The sequence below is a fragment of the Polyodon spathula genome, chromosome 19 (genome assembly GCF_017654505.1).
Source record: "Polyodon spathula isolate WHYD16114869_AA chromosome 19, ASM1765450v1, whole genome shotgun sequence".
NCBI lineage: Eukaryota > Metazoa > Chordata > Actinopteri > Acipenseriformes > Polyodontidae > Polyodon > Polyodon spathula.
The window spans coordinates 5,708,039-5,731,067 of NC_054552.1; the positions used below are offsets into that span (position 1 = coordinate 5,708,039).

General features: G+C 36.0%; 1 protein-coding gene across 1 annotated transcript; it reads left to right on the forward strand.

Moving 5' to 3' along the window:
• Positions 1–798: 798 nt before the first annotated feature.
• parvaa (parvin, alpha a) lies at positions 799–22,055 on the forward strand. Its single transcript, XM_041218854.1, has 13 exons — positions 799–1,142; positions 9,123–9,212; positions 9,373–9,443; positions 9,706–9,808; positions 10,219–10,359; positions 12,275–12,390; positions 13,198–13,256; positions 15,069–15,088; positions 15,462–15,523; positions 16,168–16,236; positions 16,634–16,735; positions 18,387–18,459; positions 20,214–22,055. Exons 1-13 carry the CDS (start codon positions 1,001–1,003, stop codon positions 20,288–20,290), a joined length of 1,125 nt encoding a protein of 374 aa, XP_041074788.1. The 5' UTR covers positions 799–1,000; the 3' UTR covers positions 20,291–22,055.
• The last annotated feature ends 974 nt before the right edge of the window (positions 22,056–23,029 follow it).

Consider the following 23,029-nt stretch of genomic DNA (forward strand, 5'->3'; position numbering starts at 1 on the left):
TGTGTCTTGTAATTACACAAAATTGATTTGGATGTAGTAAATTCTAGAACTTGCCCAATGTTTCCCAGAAATACATGTAATTAAGCGATATAATTAAGCCTTCGGCTCGGACGCCTAACTCCAGTCGCGGCCATGTACCACACGCTAGAGCCCGCATCGAGAGGGCTCTATCGCTATTAGAAAACGGTTTATTTCTTTATTTTCTCTTTTAAAAAAAAAAAAAAAAAAAAAGAAAAACATATATATAATGGAACTTGACGACTATAAAATGGTCAATTGTAAGGTGACTCCTTTTTATGATATATATATATATATATATATACCGTTATGGCAATGGTTACATCGCTAGGCCAAGGGCGTCCGTCCGCGCATCACACAATATATATATATATATATATTATTATATATATATATATATATATATATATATATATATAGTTTGTCTCGCTTTCTTGAACACCAGCAACAAAAAAAAAAAACTGCTACTGGTTGAAGAAAATTATTTCAACTCTAGCATAGTTACAGCCATGCCAGTTAAGGATTAACTTTTTTCTGTGATTATTTACTGTTGAAGGTTGTTATATACTATGGACAGATAGATGTATTTAGTAGTAGAAACATTTAGATTATATTCAGAATTAACATATGTTTGTAAGTGCATAGGTTTCACAATGTGTTGCTTTTTTCTAATTCGTAAAAACAAACACAACAAAAATAATCTAAAGCAATTTTTAACTTGGGTTAATGAATAACTTGTAGCGTACAGTGTAGTAACTCTTCAACAGTTCTACTTTTTTTTTGAAGGGGAGGGAACAGAGGCAGAGTGAAAGGAGCAGGGCTACATCTGCAGGGAGAAGCTGAGATCTGAAGGTTGATCAAATACTTGAAATTCCGCTTCCGTCTGAGAGGGGCAGCCTCTCATTAAAGTAGGAACTTTATTTAGGATTTTCTTCTCGTTCTCCCTGTCCCTCAATCAATCCTGAAACAACGGGATTTAACAATGGCTTCTTCACCCCAGAAATCTCCGTCCACCCCCAAATCTCCTACCGGTACCCCTAAATCGCCTCCTTCAAGAAAGAAAGATGACTCCTTTCTCGGCAAACTTGGAGGAACTTTGGCAAGGAGGAAAAAAGCGAAAGAAGGTATTTGAATTTGTTAATAACATCGCGTATTCTTGGGATATTCTGGAAAATAACTACATACTTGCAGTTTCATATGTTTTACACACACACACACACACACACACACACACACACACACACATATATATATATATATATATATATATATATATATATATATATATATATATATATATATATATATATATTCATTAAAAAGGTATGAACAGCAAACAAAAGTATTGCGGTTATATTTTTACGAAAACCACAACATAATGTATTCTAATCTCTCCTTTGGTATTACAGATGGTATATTGATTAGGGTCACATTATATATTTTAATAGAAAGTTGTTTTATTTTGTGACAGTTTTGAAATATACAGTGTTGTTCTGTACCAGCATTCTGGTCCTATTTTGAACATGGGTGTGCCCAGACATCTTGGAATTCTTTCCCGTACAACGTGACGTCACTTGAAGAACAACGTACAGCAAAAAAAAAAAGTTACAGTAACTTCTGAAACTTGGTTCTCACGGAGTCAGTTTCTGTGATTTGACTCTTCATTATAATGTGTAACAACTAGAATTGTCCATAATGGACACAAACGATCTGGTGTGGGACATTTTTGGTACCTGTCCATCCAAAACGCCCATCTTTGGGATTCAGATGTTTTTATTTTATTTTTTATTTTTCTATTTCGTGTTACTGTAGAAATGGTAGTGCTATTATACATTCTGCATCTTTTTATACATTATAGGAATTAATTTTCTTTATCCACATTAATACCAAGTTCAACTACAAAGTTGTTCTGTTCTTTTTCTTTTTTTTCTTTTGTAGAGGCAGAGCGGCACTTTTATAAGTTGAGAGGTGTGTCTTTGTGTGTGTTTCTTTTTAGTTTGTTTACTAAGTTGGTCAAAGTGTTAGACCATAAGCTTGGAGGTGCAAGGTACTGTGTATCTCAACCATACGCTTTAATCTGTAATAGACAATAGTGCTTTTTAAAAGGTAAATATTTGAAATGCATTATTTTTAATTATTACTAGTGATTTCTGTTATCTTTTGGTCACACCATTATTACACATTGAGAACAATTGTGCAAGCTTCAGACTGTCACTGTCAGCTTTATGAACTCAGGAGCAGACCAGTAAGTGCTCTGTCTTTTGAACCACATGTAAATTGATACAAAAGCAAACAAGGGGTTGTTTAAAATAAATACACCTTTTCCTGGTGCAGTTAGGTTTAAATGACTGAAACATTTTGTAAATGCATACCCATCAATTTACTGTAAAGTAAACATGTTATCTCTTGGGAGCACACACATACATACATTCATACATGCTACATGCATACATTGTTGGTACCATTTTTATTATTCCTCTGGTCTGGGAAAGACCTCTGTCTAAATATTTTTCCATTTACCTTTTTAAATGAAAACAGTGTGAAAGGCTATTGAAAAGATTGAGTTGAAACTCTGAATGATTGAGTATGAGTCTAGCAGCTGAATAACAAGCCTGTGGTCTAGTATACGTTTTAATAAACTGCACCTGTTCACCAGGGCCTTTTATTGACATTGCAGTGTTATGGAAAGCGTACCAGATTTGGCTGTTTACTTGAAATCAGCCTTTCACTGTTGGAATAAAAACACATTTGATTGCGGCGCTGTACCTGTGATGTGCATAAAAGGATTGGTGAGTTTTGGGGTGCTGTGAATATCCTAATTTACACATTATTAGAAAAATCCCTTACTTTATAAATCATTATTAAAGGCTATACCTCATTGTTTAAATGTAGAACCATTTTTAGCATGTTGTAGTTACCTATTAGTGCTAAGACTTTAAATTCCCTTAAAGTATGTATTGATTTAGCTTCAGTTTAAAACAACGACAGCTGTTCATGGAGGTAATTATGGTAATATGTTAGAGATTCATTTTAAGACTTAAAAAAATGTATTTTACTGAATATTTAAGGGTTTACTTGTGTAACAATGCATGTAATAAATATTAAATTTGCACTTTGTGCCTAATTCAGGAGTATGTGCAAAGATAACCTTAAATTCCCAACCTTTGATTTAGTGAAATGATTTGAAAATGAACTAATGGCAAAATGATGGTCCAAGTATCAAATGATTATCTTACTTAAACGGTCAATGGGAGACTCTTGAGTCTATATGTACATGAAGGCAGATATGAAACATGATTTATAATTAATATTGTTTGATTATTTTTACTGATTAAAATGTACTGCTTTAAATATATAGTATACTAATGCTTCAGGTTATGCCTCAGTGGGGATGGATCTACAGTAAGTTGCCATTAACCACATTCAATACATTGTCTGAACAGCAACATCATTCTTGCTGTGTATGAAACCCAGGGCCTCCCTTGACCATGTATGGAGAAATGCCTGGTGATTGACCACAGCTGTAATGACACTGGAATGCAGGAAGGCTCAGTTCAACTGAACTGAAAAAGTAGCGGTAACTGGTTATGTGGATTTTGAATGTCATTAATTGGATTTCCGTTGAAATCTGCATTGTATAGATGTTTTCATTGTCTTTTTCTGAGGTCTCCTTTCAATAAGCTGTGTTGGTTTTTACACAGACTGCACTTCTTTCTATTTCCTTTGCAAACTGTGAAGCAGGCCCCATATTCCCTTCCTGAGAGTATCCTGATTTTGCCTGGTGTATACATAATACTGTGCTTGAAGCCATATGTGGAATTGCGCAAAACCCAGCTCCTGGCACTGTCTAATAAGCAGTCCTCTCCTGTTTCATAGTGAATGCTTTGTAAACACTGTTCACAGGAACTTATGTGTTCCACTGAACTAACAGAGAAAGTGAATTCCCATACCCCACTAGTGATGGATATATCCTGAGTACGGGCCCTATGTACATAGTGTACAGCATGCCACTTATAACATAGATATGGTGAAATGCTTATCCAGTTGTCATGAAACTTAGTTAGGACATTATTGAGCACAGGTTATTGAGATTTTGAGAATCTGGCTATAAGGAAGAACCTGTATGTAACAAAATAATAATAATTCGGCATTCCAAATTGGGGAAAAAAATAAAATAAAAAACAAATACAAACATAAAGTAGAGTTTGTATTGAAAACGTTTCTGTGCCCTTGTGGACTAATATTTCCATGAGTATGTGATTGTAAATATTCCCCAGCATTCGGATGTTTTTTAAAATTCAAGAATAACCCCAAAATATAGCTTGCAAGCAGTCAAGGGCTGCACGTGAATGTGGTGCCTAGTATATTAAAATCAAGGTGAGTCATGCAAATGTGGTTCGAATCCCGGTTGATGATCCACAAGGTGTGTGTTATTGGTCTTTGCCTCATTGCATTTTTAAAAAGTCTGTAAATATTATGATAGGGTCCATATGACAAGCACCTTTTATGGACAATAACATTAACAAAACACAGAAAAAAGACTAATAACAATTGTATGTCCCTTATTTAAGGCTTGCCAATCTGTTGGCATTTGCATTAAATAAAGACTAAAAGGGCTTTTTAGAACGAGGCTGCTGCAGATGGTAACATATTTACAAAGAATAATGCCATCAGAATGAAATTCACCAGGATGTTTGAAGGACTGATTCGATTTGATATAAAATCTTTGAGTCCCAAGTGGCATATTATAGAATTATAAACACTCAGTCATTCAGACTTTTCCTTGGTGATATATAGAGGCAAGAGAGGTTTTGAATGAGGACACTGTCATCAGCGCTCGTAAAAAGAACTTCCATTCTACAGATAGAAAGAGTGAGAGGCAGAGGATCGCTATAAAAGGTTGTTATTATTTTAATGACCATTCACATTGTTCAAAGAAGATGAAAATGTCTTGGTTAGAATACAATGGGATGCAGAGCTCTTTGTCCACAAGGTAGGAGATCTTTTTGCCCATCAGTATCTTCAATCCATTGAACAGATGAGGAGTGGCGCATTGGGTGGTACAGCAAGTGTCTTTGCTGTATGAAGTATGTCTCAGTGCTGATGTATGGGGCACAGTACTCCTTAATTAACATTGAAGGTGAAATGAGTACATGACAAAGCAATTTTTCTATATTTATCATGATATTTTATAATATTTAATACTGTGTGTGTGTGTGTGTGTGTGTGTGTGTGTGTGTGTGTGTGTGTGTGTGTGTGTATATATATATGTGTGTGTGTGTGTGTGTGTGTGTGTGTGTGTGTGTGTGCGTATATATATATATATATATAAGCAGAATATATAATATATATATATCTAATATATATATATATATATATATATATATATATATATTTCAGTATAAATATATTTTGTGTTTTGCTCTGTTTGTGCTCTTCTGAAATTCTCATTTCAAAACTAGAACTGGGATCGCCATCTTGATACATCATACTGGATATAATCCAACCCCTTAATAATTCATTGTATCTTTTGGAAATAATAATTTATTTTCTTTTGTTGGCTTTTCTGTTGCTGTTGAACTAAACTTTCATTTAAAAAACTGAACCTTAGCATATTCCCTTGCATTTCCCCGGATGAAGACCCACATACAGAGCACAGCATAGCTACTGTAAACCTTCCTTCTAGAAAAAAAAAACATTTAAAAATATGTGCTATTGCAGCACCATTCCTGCTGGGTATTAATGGTCTGTCTGCCAAGAAAATCTACTTGTTGAATAGTTATATTGCAGTAACCTATATAGAGCGCATGCAAAAAATATTACTGGCAAATTTACCTTTGATTTTTCCTTATCACACTGTAATCTAATAATTCTATAAAGCTATATTTAAAATGTAATCCCAGACACTTTTTAAATTTTACAATGAGATATATTTTTCTGTCCACTTGTAGTTGTGAGGATTCTTGTTGTGCAAATCTTACGAGGGTGATTACGCAATGCAGTCCATTGTGTTTAATGGAGAATGCCATGAATAACTGCTTCAACGAGGTGCTTGCTTTTTGCAGGGCCAGTGCTAATGCAGTGAAAGCATCATTTAGAGGCCCAGTGCTGTAGCGCGCTCCCAGTACTTCATTTACCAGTGTTTGGCTTTGAGTCACAAGTTAATGTAATGAAAGTGATGCCTCTGTAAACATTTCTGGAAACCGTCAGTGTTTGCCAACATCACTCAGCAAATTTTTGTATTTCCTTATTGTGAGATATACAGAACTGCCTGACATATTGCTGGTATACCATATACCTTAAGTACTGGTATTAATAGCTTCTCCTGTAAGTAACAATTAAAACATATGAAACTTTTGGGCTTGAAAATATCCCGAGGGCCATTTCATTTTCCGCTATGGCTGAGTCTGCAGTGCATAGTTAATAGATGAATCAGTCAAGAAAATAAGTGAAGCAGGGCTGGATAGTAAATATGACTATTTATTTTGTTTAACCCTCATAAGGTAACCTGGGGTCCCCATAGTGTTTTAATGTCAGTTATTATGTGGATCTAGGGACTTGATTTTTTGTTTCTTTTTAGGTAGTTGTCAGACACTCATCCTGTTACACTATGCAAAGCATAATTCTAACCCAGGTAGCCTGGTTGAATTTCCCAAATTGTTTTATGTATGTCCTGAGCACATTTGTCCTAAGTGAAACTACAGCAAACCAAAACTAAGGCTTGAGACTTGAGTCAGCTCCAGCTCCTTTATTACTCGGTCACTTCCAACAGATAGCGTTCCAGTTTCAACATAATTTAAAAGCACAGGATTTGCGCTTTCCATTAACGTTAGGCATGCCCATATGCACCCTTTCTACCACCCCCTCATTCAGTGCGCCAGTGCTGTGACATGTAGCAAATTGTTAGGTGTGTTCAAGTGCATGTAACTCAAAAACGGAACAGTCAATATACCAAATGAAAGAGAAGACTTGGGACTTGCTAATGATATCCCACGTGCCCGGGTGACATGCTCCTAGAATAAACTACAGCAGAATACAGTGATGCCTTCACTTGCTAGGAGACAGCTGTGTGCATTGGGCGTCTTATCCATATTGCATAGCATAAAGAACAAATTATACCAAAAGATGGCTAGAAGTAAAGGAAAAGCAAAATAAAGTGTTCATAGACACGCTTCATTCATTTACTCAAGTTGTTAGTTATATGTTTTATTGCTTCGGTCCGGCTGGACCCCAGGTTACCAAGAAAGTCAGTATTCTGACGTGTCCTTATGAGAGTTAAATATAGCCGATACAGCATACATAAATAAATATTGACATATTTTTTGTTTAAATATAGCTTATACAGCATAAGTAAATAAATGAATAACAAATAAATAACAGAAAATGTTTTTGAAGTTCTTACCTTATCGTTAGCATTTTTTTCTGGTGGTTTGCAGGGTGCTGTATAATCCAGTTAATATCCTGGCCGTCATATTTGTTTACATCATCAAGCTGAATTTGTTTGAATTTCAAAAAGTCAGAAAACAGTGACATTGATTTTTAATCATGATTTTAGTGTTTGGAGCATCTTTCTTTTGTAGTATGTTTTGTAATTCATTTCATTTCAAAGGAAAGACGTTCCTTTGAAAAGAGGCAGGACTGAACCGATATGACAGACTGACTATTGACCGGTGAAGATTTTAGGGCAATAGTTCGGTCTATTTTTCCTCCTATGATGAGGTTTTAACCAATCACAGGCCAGGATTTCCAATCACTGGGTATGTTTTTGTGTTCATTATGTCATTTTATGGTATACTACACAGTAAACTGTCACTGGGAAGTAAAAACCTTCTAAATGCAGAGCTCCTAAATTCATCTGTGAAGGCTATTGTGCTGCAATGTAGCTAGACCCTATAAGAATAACAAGTCAAACTTCAGTGAAAGTGCTATAAATTGGTATAAATAACTATGTAGTATAGTTAGGCAACCTATTAGCACCACTATAAGAGCAATCATACTGCTATCATCTGCAGTTACTGTGCAGTTAAATTGTACTCAGAGGTAATTGCCCCAATTGGATGCACTGCCACTGAAATTAGGCTGCACATGTTTATTTTTTTAAACATGTTTTGGCTTCCCTGACTGACCAGCAAACTTATTCCTGCAGGTGAGCATGTGGTAGTGTGTTCCCAAGCCTTCACAGAACTGGAACAGAATCTGATAAAGTGCTGCTTCACTAAAGTCGTGTTCACAATAGTTGAACCAAGGCTGTCACTTTAGACAGGCAGATTTCCTTGTTCTTATAATCTGACAAGAAACGGTGGTTCAGGTAGGAATCTCACTTTTAACCTCAGAACAAATCAAGCATGTTTTAGCCGCTTCCAATCGTTTCAGTCCGATAGCTAGTAACTTATTTGTCACTCGATAAACAATAAGTCCAATGGGCGACAAGGAAGGGATTTTTATCTTACCTCAATCTATTACGTCCCTCCTGTGAGTCAGTTTTCCTCCTTCTACTCAGCCTCCACCTGCTTTTTGGTCTAACAGGGCAGCTATCTTGCCCTCCTGCCCATGATTTTCCTACGGTCAGCCTCTCCACTTATCTCCAAGCAAATTTACGGGCAGCAGGGTTACCTCGATAGGTGAGGCCAAAGGCCAAAGAATGTAGTGTGAAAATATGTATAATGTAGTATTGTCGTGTAGTCTAAGCTTTAATAAATCATTTATGACATGAGTTTCCTAACTGAACTGCACAGTTATGGCTTCTTAAAGAGCAGTTCTTGCTTTGTTCACCCTGCAGAAAGACCTGCTGTATACCGTTCAAAATACAACCAGACATGTGTCATGCCTCATGGCAGGACACAGTATTGTGTTCTATTATTTACTTATAGTCAGTATATACAGTGTATGCTATTGTCAAAGGACCCTGTGCAATTTTAAATAGAAGTAATTTTGCACATATTAATTCTATTACTCATTAATTGTCTTTCGCCAAAGGGTGCTAATTTGCAGATTCATTGCAAACCCTCAATTACAATCTATTACTGAATGTACGGTGAAATGGTAGGCAATTAGAGCATGAAAAGTTAGTACTGGAAGAAAGAACCTGTGATTTTGTGTTTCAGTCTCTGAACTTCAGGAGGAAGGGATAAATGCTATCAACCTGCCTCTCAGCCCTATTCCTTTTGAACTGGATCCAGAGGATACCATGCTAGGTATGACATTATCCAGAACTAAAAACCACTCAATGGTGGATTATGTGGTAAAAAAAAAAAGTCTTTTCCATTGTCCTCAATCGGTGTTTCTCTTAGACTTGCACACCACACGTGGACTACATTGCCTGACAACTTTTCATTTGACCTTTCTACTTGACAGAGGAGAATGAAGTCAGAACAATGGTTGACCCAAACTCCAGAAATGACCCCAGACTTCAAGAACTAATGAAGGTTTGACTTTATTGTTTATTTGGTTTTGAAATTTCATTTTTGGAATATAGAACTGTACCATTAGAAGGTTGTATATGTGCAACATATTTATATCTTCTTGGCTGCTACTTACTGTAGTATTCTTGAGAGAAATCTGCAGATCTATTGCTTCCTCTAGAGGCTAATTGCAAAGCCTGTAGAGAGCACATCTTAAATCTCTAGTGAATATTACGAAATGTGGTCATCACACTCTAATAAACACATCTTGCATTCCTCTTCGCAGGTATTAATAGACTGGATCAATGACGTGCTGGTTGGAGAGAGAATCATTGTGAAGGATGTGTCAGAGGATCTGTATGATGGACAAGTGCTCCAGAAGCTGTTTGGTTAGGATTAAGATTTAGTTACCTTTTTTTATACCATCAGTACTTAAAGGTTATCTCCCTAACACAGTTTGCCTTTATCCTTGTCATTTTAAAATAAAGCCATCAGTCTTTGGGGTATGTTTCCATGTTGAGGTTCTGTTGTAATGCCATCATGGGAAGTGACTTTTATTCTAGATTTCGCATGCTTGCTCACAAATTGCCCTGTGTCAATTTTCAAGACATCGCCATTTAAACCAGTGCATCTGCTTTGTATTGACGCAGAACCTCAAAATATCAAGTTAACACAATTTAGTTTTGAAGCAAAACGACGATGATGAGATAGACCAGGTGGTGCCAGTAAGTAATGATCATAATGTTTTCAAGCACGCAACTGAAACGTTACTTTTATTTGATTTCGTTTTGGCTGTCAGAAAAGCTGGAGGGCGAGAAACTGAATGTGGCTGAAGTGACCCAATCAGAAATCGCTCAGAAACAGAAGCTGCAGACGGTTTTAGAGAAGATCAATGATGCTCTGAAATTCTCCCCTAGGAACATCAAATGGAATGTTGACTGTAAGTGTTGTGCTATTAATATGCAGCTGTGCCAGCATAAAACAATCAGTAAATAATAATCAGAGTTACTTGCTTTTAGAACAATTCTGGTTGTGGCAGTGATAGTATTATCCAGCCAGTTGGTCTCAACAGTAGGTGTAACTTCTGTCATTGTGAAATATTGGCACCTCTAAGTGACCTACTTGGGAATATTATACACATTGAGCCATCCCATCGCGTATTGCAACATTTTGTTTTCAGAGTTGCGTTATGTTGTTTTCCAGTGTATTTCATTTAAAGGGTTGTAGTCCAAAGATCCCAATTGTAATACAGTCGAGCATCTTGTGCTTCACAAATCTGGAAAGGTCACCATTGAAACTGTTTTCTGTTTTGGTAATGGTTCTCTTAGTGTTGAAAAGGGTCTGATTCTTCAGGGCAGAACCGACTAAAACAATAAACAAGCTACACTAGAATGTGTGTAATTGAGTAAAATAGAACAAGTATGCATTATAAAAACTGCAGAAATCTTTAACCATATTCCACCCTCAGACAAAATATGTAACGTATCCCTACAGCTGATTAAAGATAGCTTATTTGTCATAGGAAAACGCTGGAAAATGTCTCTTCCAAGAAAAAGAAATCGGTTCATATTGAGTTCGTAAGTGTGCAGATTCCCAGCTGCCTCATTTTATGGATTGGAATTGCTTTTTTCCCCTTAACATTCCCTTAGACCACTGCTGTGTTTTGAAGAGTTTTGTCACACTAGAAAAAGGTTTAAAAAAAAAAAAAAAAAAAAAATCACCCTATGAAACGAGAGGGATGTGAGATAATGACCCCTCCCACTCCCCCAGACATGCAGACATACAAACATCTTGGCTTTCTTTGTTTGCTATTTCTGTATTACAGACCCTACAGAAAAAAAACAAAACATTTTCCTTATTAAAACACTTTCATTAGTTTCCCTTTATGTGTAGAAGGAACAAGACTGTCGTTTTGTTTTGGCAGTGGAATCCCAAGAGCACTGGAAATGTCACACTGCCATCGTCTCACTCCCTACCATCCCCTGACATTGTCTCTCATAAAGACATCAATCACTTTAGCGCTACATGTGCATTGGCATGGCAGTTTAAGGTCATCTGAAATAATTCTTTGAGAGCTCCAGAAACCCCTGGAGCATAGTAAGTCACTGAAAGCCCTTTAATGTCTTCTAATTGTTTTTTGTTTGTATTTTTTTAGTCTGCACTGCCAGGTTTACTAGCCAGTTTGATTCTGTTTTTCCTGCAGTTTCCCTTATTGTATTTGCTAAATTGGTTCAAATCACCATTCTTTTGCTATGTTATGCGTGTGGATGTAAAAAATATTGTTCCCAAGTAACAAGATGACTTACATGCTTGTCAACGTAATGCTAGTTTTGGCTTTCTTTAACCCAATTACCTACCTTTTCCACATCACTTTCATTCAAACAATGCTTTGCTCTTTCTTTTAAAATGGAACATAATGTGTTTTTTTTTTTTTATGGGTTAAATTTCTGATTTGGGGTTATCAGGTCATTTGACAGCTCTTGTATGTTGAAAATTATTACTGCCCAGATATCAGGTGACATAAAATAAAAAGTCAACCACACCCACATTTCCAGCCATATGCATTATTATGCTTCATGCAGGCACAGTGAAAAACACTGGCCATGCAGCTCAGATTATTCCTTTGTGACCATTAAATTGGCTGCCAAATGCAGTACCACTCTTGTCAACGTGCCCAATGTGATCTTGTCTATGACAAGAATAAGAAATCAAACTAATACAATAAAAATGGACTGTGCGACTTTGACAAGATTAAATCCAGTATGTTGTTTCTCCCTGTCATGAATTGAAGGCTGTACAGTGCTCTATAGGCTGTGTAGTGCTCTGTTTAATGCTCCACTGTATTTTGTTGGCAGCTGTCCATGCCAAGAGCTTGGTGGCCATTCTCCACTTGTTGGTAGCCCTGTCCCAGCACTTCAGGGCACCCATCAGGCTACCTGATCACGTGTCTATCCAGGTGGTGGTCGTTCAGGTAAATTACCATCCAAGAGAACTATTTTCTCAAATGGGATATCTCCTGCATTGTAGTTATGTACAGTATAGTTCTGTCAACAATTATTGACTGTTGGCAGAACTATAGTCTCCTTTATATAGAAATATATGTAATACAATTGCAGGCTGTAAAGTAAGAATTATTTTATAGTTGATAGGGATTCCTTAAAAAAAAATCTGTGAAGTCTGTAGAAAGTTAATTTACACTTGTGTCATTCATATTTGCTGGAGAAAGTTGATCCAACTGACATGTAATGTATGTTTAAAACAAAGGCAGTGTGATCTTTCTTCCTTGGTGCTACTGTGCTCTATAAGCTCTGTGGGCATGCTTTCTTTTTTAAAGCACGCTGGTCATAAATCATGAGCCACAGAATGTTTTTAATAACAGTTAGACTTGCCAAGAAGTACATTTTCCTTCATTTGTGATGAAGAGGCAGAGAGTGTTGATCACAGTGAAATATAGCAGAACAGAAAATGTGCTGTTTATAAAGGTGAAATGTGACGTTTTTATTAAAGAGAATCAATGTCGGTATATTCGGTTAGACAAATCATTGTGAAGTCCTATATCCAGTACCTTATCTATCAATATTAAATGACAAGCCCTTTAAATCCTTCGAATCTCAAATTAATATAAAGGAGGTGGAATCATTTTAAATAAAAAAGCTAGTGGGAATTTCTAGACGTTTTGCAGAAAGGAAACGCATATGTAGGAAAATCAGCCCTCAATGAATGCTTGGATTTTTAATAGTACATTTTATTGTTGACTGCATTCTCTTCTTTCCCACAGAAACGCGAGGGAATTCTTCAGTCTCGCCAGGTTCAAGAGGAAATCACTGGCAACACTGAGTATGTCTGCATTATTGTAGTCAGCGATTTGCTAAGTGAATGCATATGTTAAGATGAAACTCAATCACTTGTCATGGCTTCGATACTTTAGTTTATGTTCCTGAGGGGCTGAGCAGAAATATGTTTAATCTCTCAGCTAAAACTGTAATGTTTTCTTTGACAGAAGATTTAAAAGGAACGCCCATTTGCTGACCTATACTGTTCTGGATAACTATAGTAAAAACAAAGTACCGTATTCCTTCCAATTTAAGACGCCCTCGAATTTAAGATGCAGCCCAAATTTCCCACCCTCAATTTGAGGAAAAAATAAAACATTGAATAAAAATCCACTAACAAAGATAAAACCTCAATTACATATATAAGAAAACGACGTATGGAGTCAGTCTGCAGCCGTTTGCTGTCATACAAAGCATTACAGTTATGTGCTACTTCTCATTTCCAGTCGTGATTACTCACACCTGTTTTTCTCCCTTTTTGTGAACTGTGGTATTGCTTGGAATGTTGAATAAAATACAGCGATCTGATCAGCATTTCCAAGATGTTACTGAGCCTAATAACGAAACACTGAAATTGTATAAGCTTCTCTTCGAATTCCTCAGGAAACTTTTAAATCAAATTTAAAAACATATCTGTTAGCTGTTAGCTTATTTTTTAGCTGGATTGCTTGGCTGCTGGCTTCCTTTTTATTTTTTGGTTTTATTGGGAAGTGTCCAAGGATGCTTCGCATGAAGATCTGTGTAAAAGTAAGTTTTGTGGTATTGTATTCTTTCAAAATGACTGCCTGTATGTTGTGGATGATTCGAGATTGGGCAGTGACGTTGTTGTTCATTTTTTCTCAGCAGTCAGCCACGTTGCAGACATTCATGTCTTTTGTTAGCGATTTTAATACTCACATCACTATACTGTACTCGAATTTAAGATACATGACATTTTTGAGAAGAAACATTTGGTTTAAAATGTCCATGGTAAAGCAAGGTAACAGGTTTGAGGATACATAGATACTGGAGACCCCACCATTAATAAACGCAGTATAATTAGTTAAGTTGATTTTACTTTGATAAAATAGAAGTTACATTCAGCAAACACTACAATACATAATTCTATGAATACTATGTAAGGAATGTGTCCAGCAGCATTCTAATTATCTGAAGTAAAATTACACCCTTAATTAATCTCTCAAACAATTAGAGTGCTGCCTATTGTAACAAGATTTTATTTAAACACTGCTTTTCAAGGCAAACCAAGGAATTTCATAACTAACGGAATACCAATCACCCCCAAGCGCAACGAAACAGTCCATGAAGGCATCCTCAGACTTTTTGTTAATGGTATGCAACCCCAAAGCGTCTGTTATTTGTTAAAGTGCCTCTATGTTGCTGCAGATTAGAAGGTTTTTATTTTTTTTAAAAGGCTCTCTATTCTCTATACTAGAGTGATCTTGTCTTGATGCTATGCCCTCGGGGACAAGGACCCTATCAAGAAACATGATTACCTCTTAGCTTTCAGGATCCTTGTGTTGCATCTGAACTCAGGAAAGAAAGACCTGAGCAGGGAATGGGGTTGGATTCTGCTATAGTTCTTCCAGCTGTCTATGAGTTGGCATGGCTTCAACAGTTGCTGTTTACTTCAATATTTTCTTTCTCTCTCCTCTCTTTTTCTCTCTCTCTCTATAATATATATATATATATATATATATATATATATATATATATATATATATATATATATATATATATATATAATATATCCGTTATATCCCTATTTTGTATTACAGTGCTGTACCTGTTTTGTTTTTTTTCTCTGCTTCTTTAGGGCTTTGTCAGGAAGGCATGGTGAGTACATAAAAAGAGGCTGATTGTCAAGAATTTGATTTTAATGTGACACGAAATGGATTTTGTGTTGCTGAATAATTACAATTAACTACAAATAAGTTGCAGTCGCAAGATGAGGGAGAAACCAGCTGAGACAAAAGCTGGAAATAATATCATGTTTACTTTTATCAGTATCAGCAATGTAGTTAAAGTATCACATAGGTTGGGCTTTCAAATGTAGAGCCTTCTTCAAGAACAGCTTACATGTAAGCACATGGAGCATAGCTATCTGGCTGGATCACCGTGATCTTTGATTAACTATTACCATGTTAAAACATGTTTATTCACGTTATTGCCATCGTATGTTGCCATCATTCTGAATCATGTTTTACAGAAAGGGATGCCTTTGACACGTTGTTTGATCACGCTCCGGACAAGTTGAATGTCGTGAAAAAGGTTGATATTTAACTTATGCGCAAACTTTTATCTGGTTGTTGACGTTCTACCCAAATTACAAAAATAAAATGAAATTACAGAACTGTTGACTGTGACAACATTCTCGTTGCTTTGTTGTAGGTTGCTTTTTAAACAGTCACATTTGTGCTTCTGTCTAAATAAAAGTCTTTGTTGTTGCTTCTGTTGTTTCAGCAGTAGTAGTGATCCTGAAGGAGCTTTATTTGCTGTAATTCTTTAACTATAACTCGCTTGCTTTTGTGTAACACACATAATCTGCACCTCTTAAAATGTAAAGATCTTTATAAAATATATGAAAGGTGTGATATATTTGAAACATTCTGGTACACGCAAGCATGCTGCAATTATCTCCCTCAGGGTTAACGATCCTGAGGGAGAATAAGGACCCCGAACATGTGGATACAGTTTCAAAAACAACATAGAACAAGCAGAGATATTGTCACCACAGTAACAAAGTGTTTGCTAATACAGCAGTAAATGTGCATCAAATTTAACCATAATGCAAAAAAAGTCATTTTGCATTCAGAAGTGTTTCCAACTGTTTCTAAGACTTGTTGTTATTTAAAATGTAGCAGTAAAATTGTTTTTAATCACTTGCAGTTTATAATGCAATGATCCTTTTGCAGACCCTGATCACATTTGTGAATAAGCATTTAAATAAACTCAATCTGGAGGTTACTGAATTAGACACTCAGGTAAGATATTTACAAGCATCTGTATGGGGATGGGGGTGCAGAACTAGGATTCATAAACTGCTTTTTTTTCAAACATAGTTTACCTACAATATGTTACCTAACAGCATTGCTGTTATTACATTTGTAGAAAAGTTTGGCTTTAAAGTTTGCAATATGTTTGCCAATAATGAAATAGACCTAGAGCTTGTGTGAGCACACAAGCAACACCTCTTATTTCAGGTCTGTTTCCGTTTAGTGCAAGAAAACCATTTCTTGCTGTTGCTCTCTAAAGAATGTTTGTGTCTTTTAGTGGCAGAACAGGAGTTTCAGAGTGAATAATATTAGTGCTGTCAAAAATGATGCCTAAACCTATAAATGTTATATATCAAGGGGATCCATTGTTCCTTTTTGTTTTCAGTTTGCTGACGGCGTCTATCTTGTTCTTATCATGGGACTGCTGGAGGGCTATTTTGTTCCTCTGTACAACTTTTTTCTCACCCCAGAACACTTTGAACAAAAGGTATGCAGCTGATTTTAAGAGTTCAAGATCTGACCGCCAAATGTGTCAGCACATAACTGGGAAAAAAAATAGGGATCTTTTTTAAAAATCTAACCAAATGACTAGAAATAAAATAGTTTATTACATTTTCTTTTTGAAATGCCTGGTTTAACAGAATGACTGAAACATGTAATAAGGGAACACACAGATTTTTTGCAATTCTCTGTAAAATATTGGGATATTTCCTCTTGCTGTGTTATGCAAAGCTATGGTTATCGTATTGTGAAAGTTGTTTTGGATAAGTTATCTGTCAGCGTGTTGCTGCGCTGTGTTTTTGGAACACAAAGTTCGTAGACTCAACAGAAATTGAAAGGTCTTCATTTTCTGTGGAAAGCAAAGAAGTAGATGTTCAATTGTATAGGTTTGCCTACACTATGGTTCCCACTTTTATTGTTGTTTATTTAATAGTACGACAATGAAAGATAAATCAGAGCTCAAAAGCTTTAAAAGGTGATAACCAAGCCTTTCAAGAGAATTTCTTAGTTTGATTAACCAAAGGTCTACAATAAGCTGAAACCAATGTATCCTTCCACCACATTTCAAATCCCCTTCCTGTGCAACAGGTATTAGGACCCCTCCTGATCCCACATTGAGTCCTAGACTAAGTGGCATCCTAATGTATGATGTGGTTAATTGGCTTCACCCTAGTCAAAGTGAAATTTATTATTTTTTCATGAACAAAAAGCTGCACAGCACATCTTCCCAGAATAGAACAACAAATTCAGCTATTTAGTATTAGTGCAAGGGAGTGTGTTTCCCAGCTACCCCACACTGTGCCTACAGAAAGCAAGCCCATTCCTTATAGGATAAGAAAGTATTCTTCCACAGTGCTTATTTAGTCAAAACCCTGCCATTAATGCTCCAATACACTAGGGACTGTAGCAAGGCTTTCGGATTTGTAAACACAGCCATTTCTGCTTTTCATGATGTTACAGATAAATGTTTACTCAGGCAGCTTTTATGGATAAGACAGATCTTGGAATAATCCATTTACAGCTGATGCAGTCTGTTTACGCAAAGCTTTCATTGGAACATTTCCTGTGTATAGGTAATCTGCATCTGCAAATTCGGGTACCACAGTCATACTACATTTTAAAGTCATTGTGAAAATCTGTCAAGGAGTTCATCAAAGGAACGTTCCTTGTGATGTTAAGTTAGCTGATGTTTGTTGTCTTCCTTCTTGGGACACAAGGCTGCATGCAAATGGAAAATAGCTTGGGGCAGCCTTTTGGGATCTCATTTGGTCTGCCTGGATAAGCAAACGCACCCAGAATCAATAAAACACACATGGAAACACTTTCAGGATGTTCTGTTTAGTGGAGTCAAATCGTTGCTTGCTGTTTGTCCTGCTGATAACCGTGCTGAACTTTACACTGGGTTTCCATGCTCATAATGGCTATTGTCTTTTTCTATTGAGAAAGTATTCCTGCTAAAAGGGCAGAATCTGCACACAACAATACGATTTCATGTCAACAAGCTGCCACACCGTAGATTTGCTATCCTTAACTATGGCACAGTTTACCAAATCACAATAAGATTAGGCACTCCAGCATGCTTGCCCAAAAGCTGTGTCAATAGAGCCTTAACTTTCATCACTGGTTCTGTCTTGCAGGTACATAATGTTTCCTTCTCCTTCGAACTGATGCAGGATGGAGGTTTGGAAAAACCCAAACCCAGGCCAGAAGGTAAAAACCCTGTATTTTGTGCTCTTGTGCAGAATGACCAAAAGTGGTCATCGTATTGTCGGTATGTATTAATTTGTCAAGATTGCAGCATATTCAAGTGAATCTTTGTGTATCAGACAGTCACACAGGATTTGAACAATAAAGAGGAACATTTCTATGTACTGAAGAAATGTTTCTCCCAGACTTTGATTGTGAGAGTAAAAGTGTCTATTCATTGTGCCTGATCTATTTGTACCCAAGTCATTGCTCAAAATGTTCCAGTCAATTCAAGTAGGAAATCGTTAATATAAAGCTGGACGAGTGTGTTAAAGTACAATCAGTACATTAGTACAATCAGCTTTATTGTTTCACAGATTTTTGGCATCACATTTCTTTTTCACTTGTTGGACACTACAGTGTTTCATTCTTATAATGCTGTAGACTGGAGCCATACATATGCAGTTGGAAATGTATCGGGTAACATGTACCTCAAGGGCAAGCCACATACTAAGAGTGACACTATGAGCCCTTTTCACAAAGTTAATTAAAGTTCTTTCTTAGTCTGTTTGTAAGAATAAAATACAGTTTGCTATTCATGAAACTGTTCTAGACTGTTGTTAAAAACAACAGTTCATGAGTTAATGGTGTGTTTGGCCGTATCCAAGCTTGAACAATTTAATGGTTTCTTGAGAAACAAATAGATTTCCACTTGTAAGTTTGCCTAAGGAATTATGGGTAGTAATCAGTAGGCTTCTAGAACCGTTTCCACACTGTGCAGACTTGAATCAGTGCTATCCTGACTGTGTTCTGCTATGTGGTTCAAATTTTTCTGCAACCCAGTGCATAATTAATTCAATATATTGCGACACAATTTACTTTTAAATGTACTGTCAAATGTAATACAAGAATATTATGGATAATTAAGTCATGGCATATTTTATATAGGCTCCAATGGAACCCTGATGTGTACTGGAAGCATTAACTGATAGTTTCAAAAATATGGAATCATGTTCAAAATTGTAAATAGGTCTGAAAATCATATGCATATGTTTGTGGGGCTGAATCAAATGAGACTTGACATGCCAACCTTGAAGTTAAACTTTGCTTGTGGCATCCTAGATGGCACAATTAAACTCCATAAGTTCCATATGTGCCTATTACAGTTTAATGTGGGCCTTTCTGTTGTGGCCAGCACATGTATCAATAGATATATAAGTGATTGCAACAATATGACATTTGTTTATACATGCTATATTTGAGCAACAAAGGTATAATTATATCAAGATGAAATCAAAATAAGTAGTGCTTGTAAATCCCAAAGTCATTTTAAGCAGAAACATATGCAACAATGTACAAAACCAGACAGTAATAAGCTTTATGTGCTGCATTAAATAAAAGTCTCAAGAAATTACATTGTATAGAAGAGATCTTGTTCTGAGAGGGTGATGTAAATAAATATTTTGAAAATGTGGACAGAACTTAATGTGCTTTGGCATGTGGGCAGAGTGTTTGGTAGGGTGGTGTTGTACATTTACCATTACAATAGTTTTTTGTCAGTACATGGTGCTGCATCGCCCTCCTAGAGGGTCTGTTTTGGCTTCTGTGACTTCCAGGATATAAGATGTTGAGAGAAAACAGGATATTCTTTGAAATGAAACTCTAACAACACAGCATAGTGGGGTTGCCTTGTTGAGATTGCTATTGTTTTTAATGTGTTAACAGCAAAAACCTGCTCTGTTGATTCCTGTAACTACAGCTGTTTTGTTTCCTCACAGATATTGTGAATTGTGACCTGAAGTCAACTTTGAGAGTGCTCTACAACCTGTTCACCAAATACAGGAATGTCGAGTAAACAGGAAGTGACTCGGGGTGTGTTTCCAGAGCAACGACTACTAAGAACTGTTTGCCCCGCCTTCCCGTTTCAATCAGTGCAATGGAAAACATAGCCACAGTACAGATACAGTAGGTAAATGTGCAGCTCAGTGGTAATATAAGCCTCAAGACTCTATATTGCCTATTTAAAAGAGAAGGGACAACATAATGTAAATAAGGCAATAAAACAAGGCCCATAGGAACAATACAACAGTATTATGTGGTGTACACCCTAAATCATTCATATATTTTACTATCAAAATGTGCAAATTCATTGGTTGCAAGTTCCTTCCTTGTAGTATTTTTATGGTCAGATCCACTGGTCTCATTTCTTGTGTTGAAGATCTTTGGGTTACTTGGCTGTTTATACAGAAAGTACAGTTTTTTTTGTAGATTGAAACAGTTGAAGTTGGTATCTACTATAGGGAGACTGGAGTGAAATCGGGTGACAGCACAGCACAGTAGGCGATTTTTGTACCACGAAGTAGCAACATTTACTTCTTTAGTATCGTCTTTGAAATCTTTCCGTAGCCCACAGGGAAGTGTAAAATACAAAACAAATAGTAAAAAGAACTTAAACAGAAAAACAGGAATATGATACTATATACTAGTCCTAATGAGAGGAAAGGAAAAGATTTGGAAACCAGCAATTAATGTTTGTTTTGCTAAAATGAAATGGCTTCCGAAAGTAGCTATGCCGTATCGACAATTACAATTAACTGAAATCCCAGAAGGCAAGTAATTGTTCTACTACACCAATAATTTAGGCTGACACATGAAAAGCATTCATTTGCTTCACTACTAAGATCCATTTAGCTGAAACTCACTTGTTCAGAAGCTATACAAACTACACCTATATAGTTTTTAAAATCTTATTATTGTTATTTATTTATGAATTTGAATGATCATTTGAAGAGGGTCCACAGAAGAGGATCAATTGTTATATTTTAAACTCATGATATTTGCATTGGGCCTTGGTTTGTGTTTTTTTTTTTTTGTTTTCAGTTTTGTAGTTCAGTATAAATTGTGGCTAAGGATACTTACTCTATTGGACAAAACCTTAGCTGCGTAGTCTTTTGAGTCCTGTGTGTAAAAAAGTGAGGTGCCTATTGATATAGAATCATATATTATTGTACTCTCATAATAGTCCTCAAGGTCCTCTCTCTTGAGAAATCATTCACTACTGCTTTCTCTGCAGCTTTCATGAGTCTTGGAGCTTGAAAAGCATTAGCAACATTCTTGAGATGCAGTTGTCTCATTTAATTTGTATGTATGTTATCTATCAACTCCTATGACCGCTATGAAACTGTAATGGTCTTAAATACACAGAGGTTTATGTAACAGATTGTATCTCTATGCAGTGTGTGTCTTGGTTTGCCATTTCAATCCTTTTGCAACCTAATATGAAAAGCTCTTTGACTGCCAACATTTTATTGATTTCATATAGTACGTGAAGTGTGAAGTTGGTTAACTGAAAGCTGTCCAAATGAAGGTGATGGTTTCACTTCTAATCTGCCTGCTTCACAACCCTGCCAGTGTAATGCAACAAGAACAATAGCACCGTATTTATGGTTTCTCTTTGCTGCTTGTGTTCAGCGGCTGTAAATGGGCGCAGTTAAGTGGGTTTTAACAATACCTTTCAATTACCCATTGTTCTTCTGCATTATCTGTATGTCTATTATCATTAAGCCTTCAGGATTATGAGCTTTTACATAAGCAGCCTTTTGACAGCAGAAATTGCATAATTGTAAACATTAATTACAGAACTTCTTGACACATCCTTCTATAGGAAATTGCTACCATGGGTATTACAATGTTAATGACGTAAAGGTGGGATACGACACCCCTATATCTTATATATATATATATATATATATATATATAATTATAATATATATATATATATATATATATGCAATGAAATTGCTACAGGATGTTCAAGAGCACCCTGTTCCAGGATGAAGGCTGAATCTGTTGTTAAGAATGGAAGTATATGTATCAGTGAGTCACCATTTGCTGTAATTTTATGGTTTCATTGATAAAATGTGAGCATTTGTACCGTTGGCAGATGACAAAACAGTACTAACATCACAGTAATTAAATGCTGTGAGTCTATATTCCTTCTGTTAGATTAGAAAGGCATGTTAAGATAAATTTTTTTTTCTTCTCCTTTTTTGTTGTTTTTAACATTAGGCATTTTTATTCATATTTGCATAGACATTTAACAGCTATTTTCTGAATGGGTAAATCATTCTAGATTATATTGGTCAAAATTGGAACTTTATGTTGAGCACCTGCTTGAGCTTTGTTTCACAGCTGATATGTAGCTGTGTGACAACTGGGATTTTTCTGTCATGTCGACAGTGTAATTATATTGCCATATAAGACTTTACTGTTTATTCAATTTAATTACTAAACCATATGCATTTTTAATAATAGTATTTCCTAAATTTGCACTCGCTCCAACACTTTTCGGCTGTGGTAGTTTCATTTTTTTTAATTTTTTTTTTCTAAAAATCTGATATTCCTTTTGTTTTTTTTTTGTTTTTTTTAAATAATACAATAATCTTTCCAAAAAAAACATCATCCTCACTCCTGTTGTTGAACGTAATAGAGAAATCCCACTGTCCATGTATTTTATTATTTATTACTTGTGGATTGATGATGCACATAGAATAATGAACACATACATTTCAGAGTGCTGTTTTATGCTGTACTA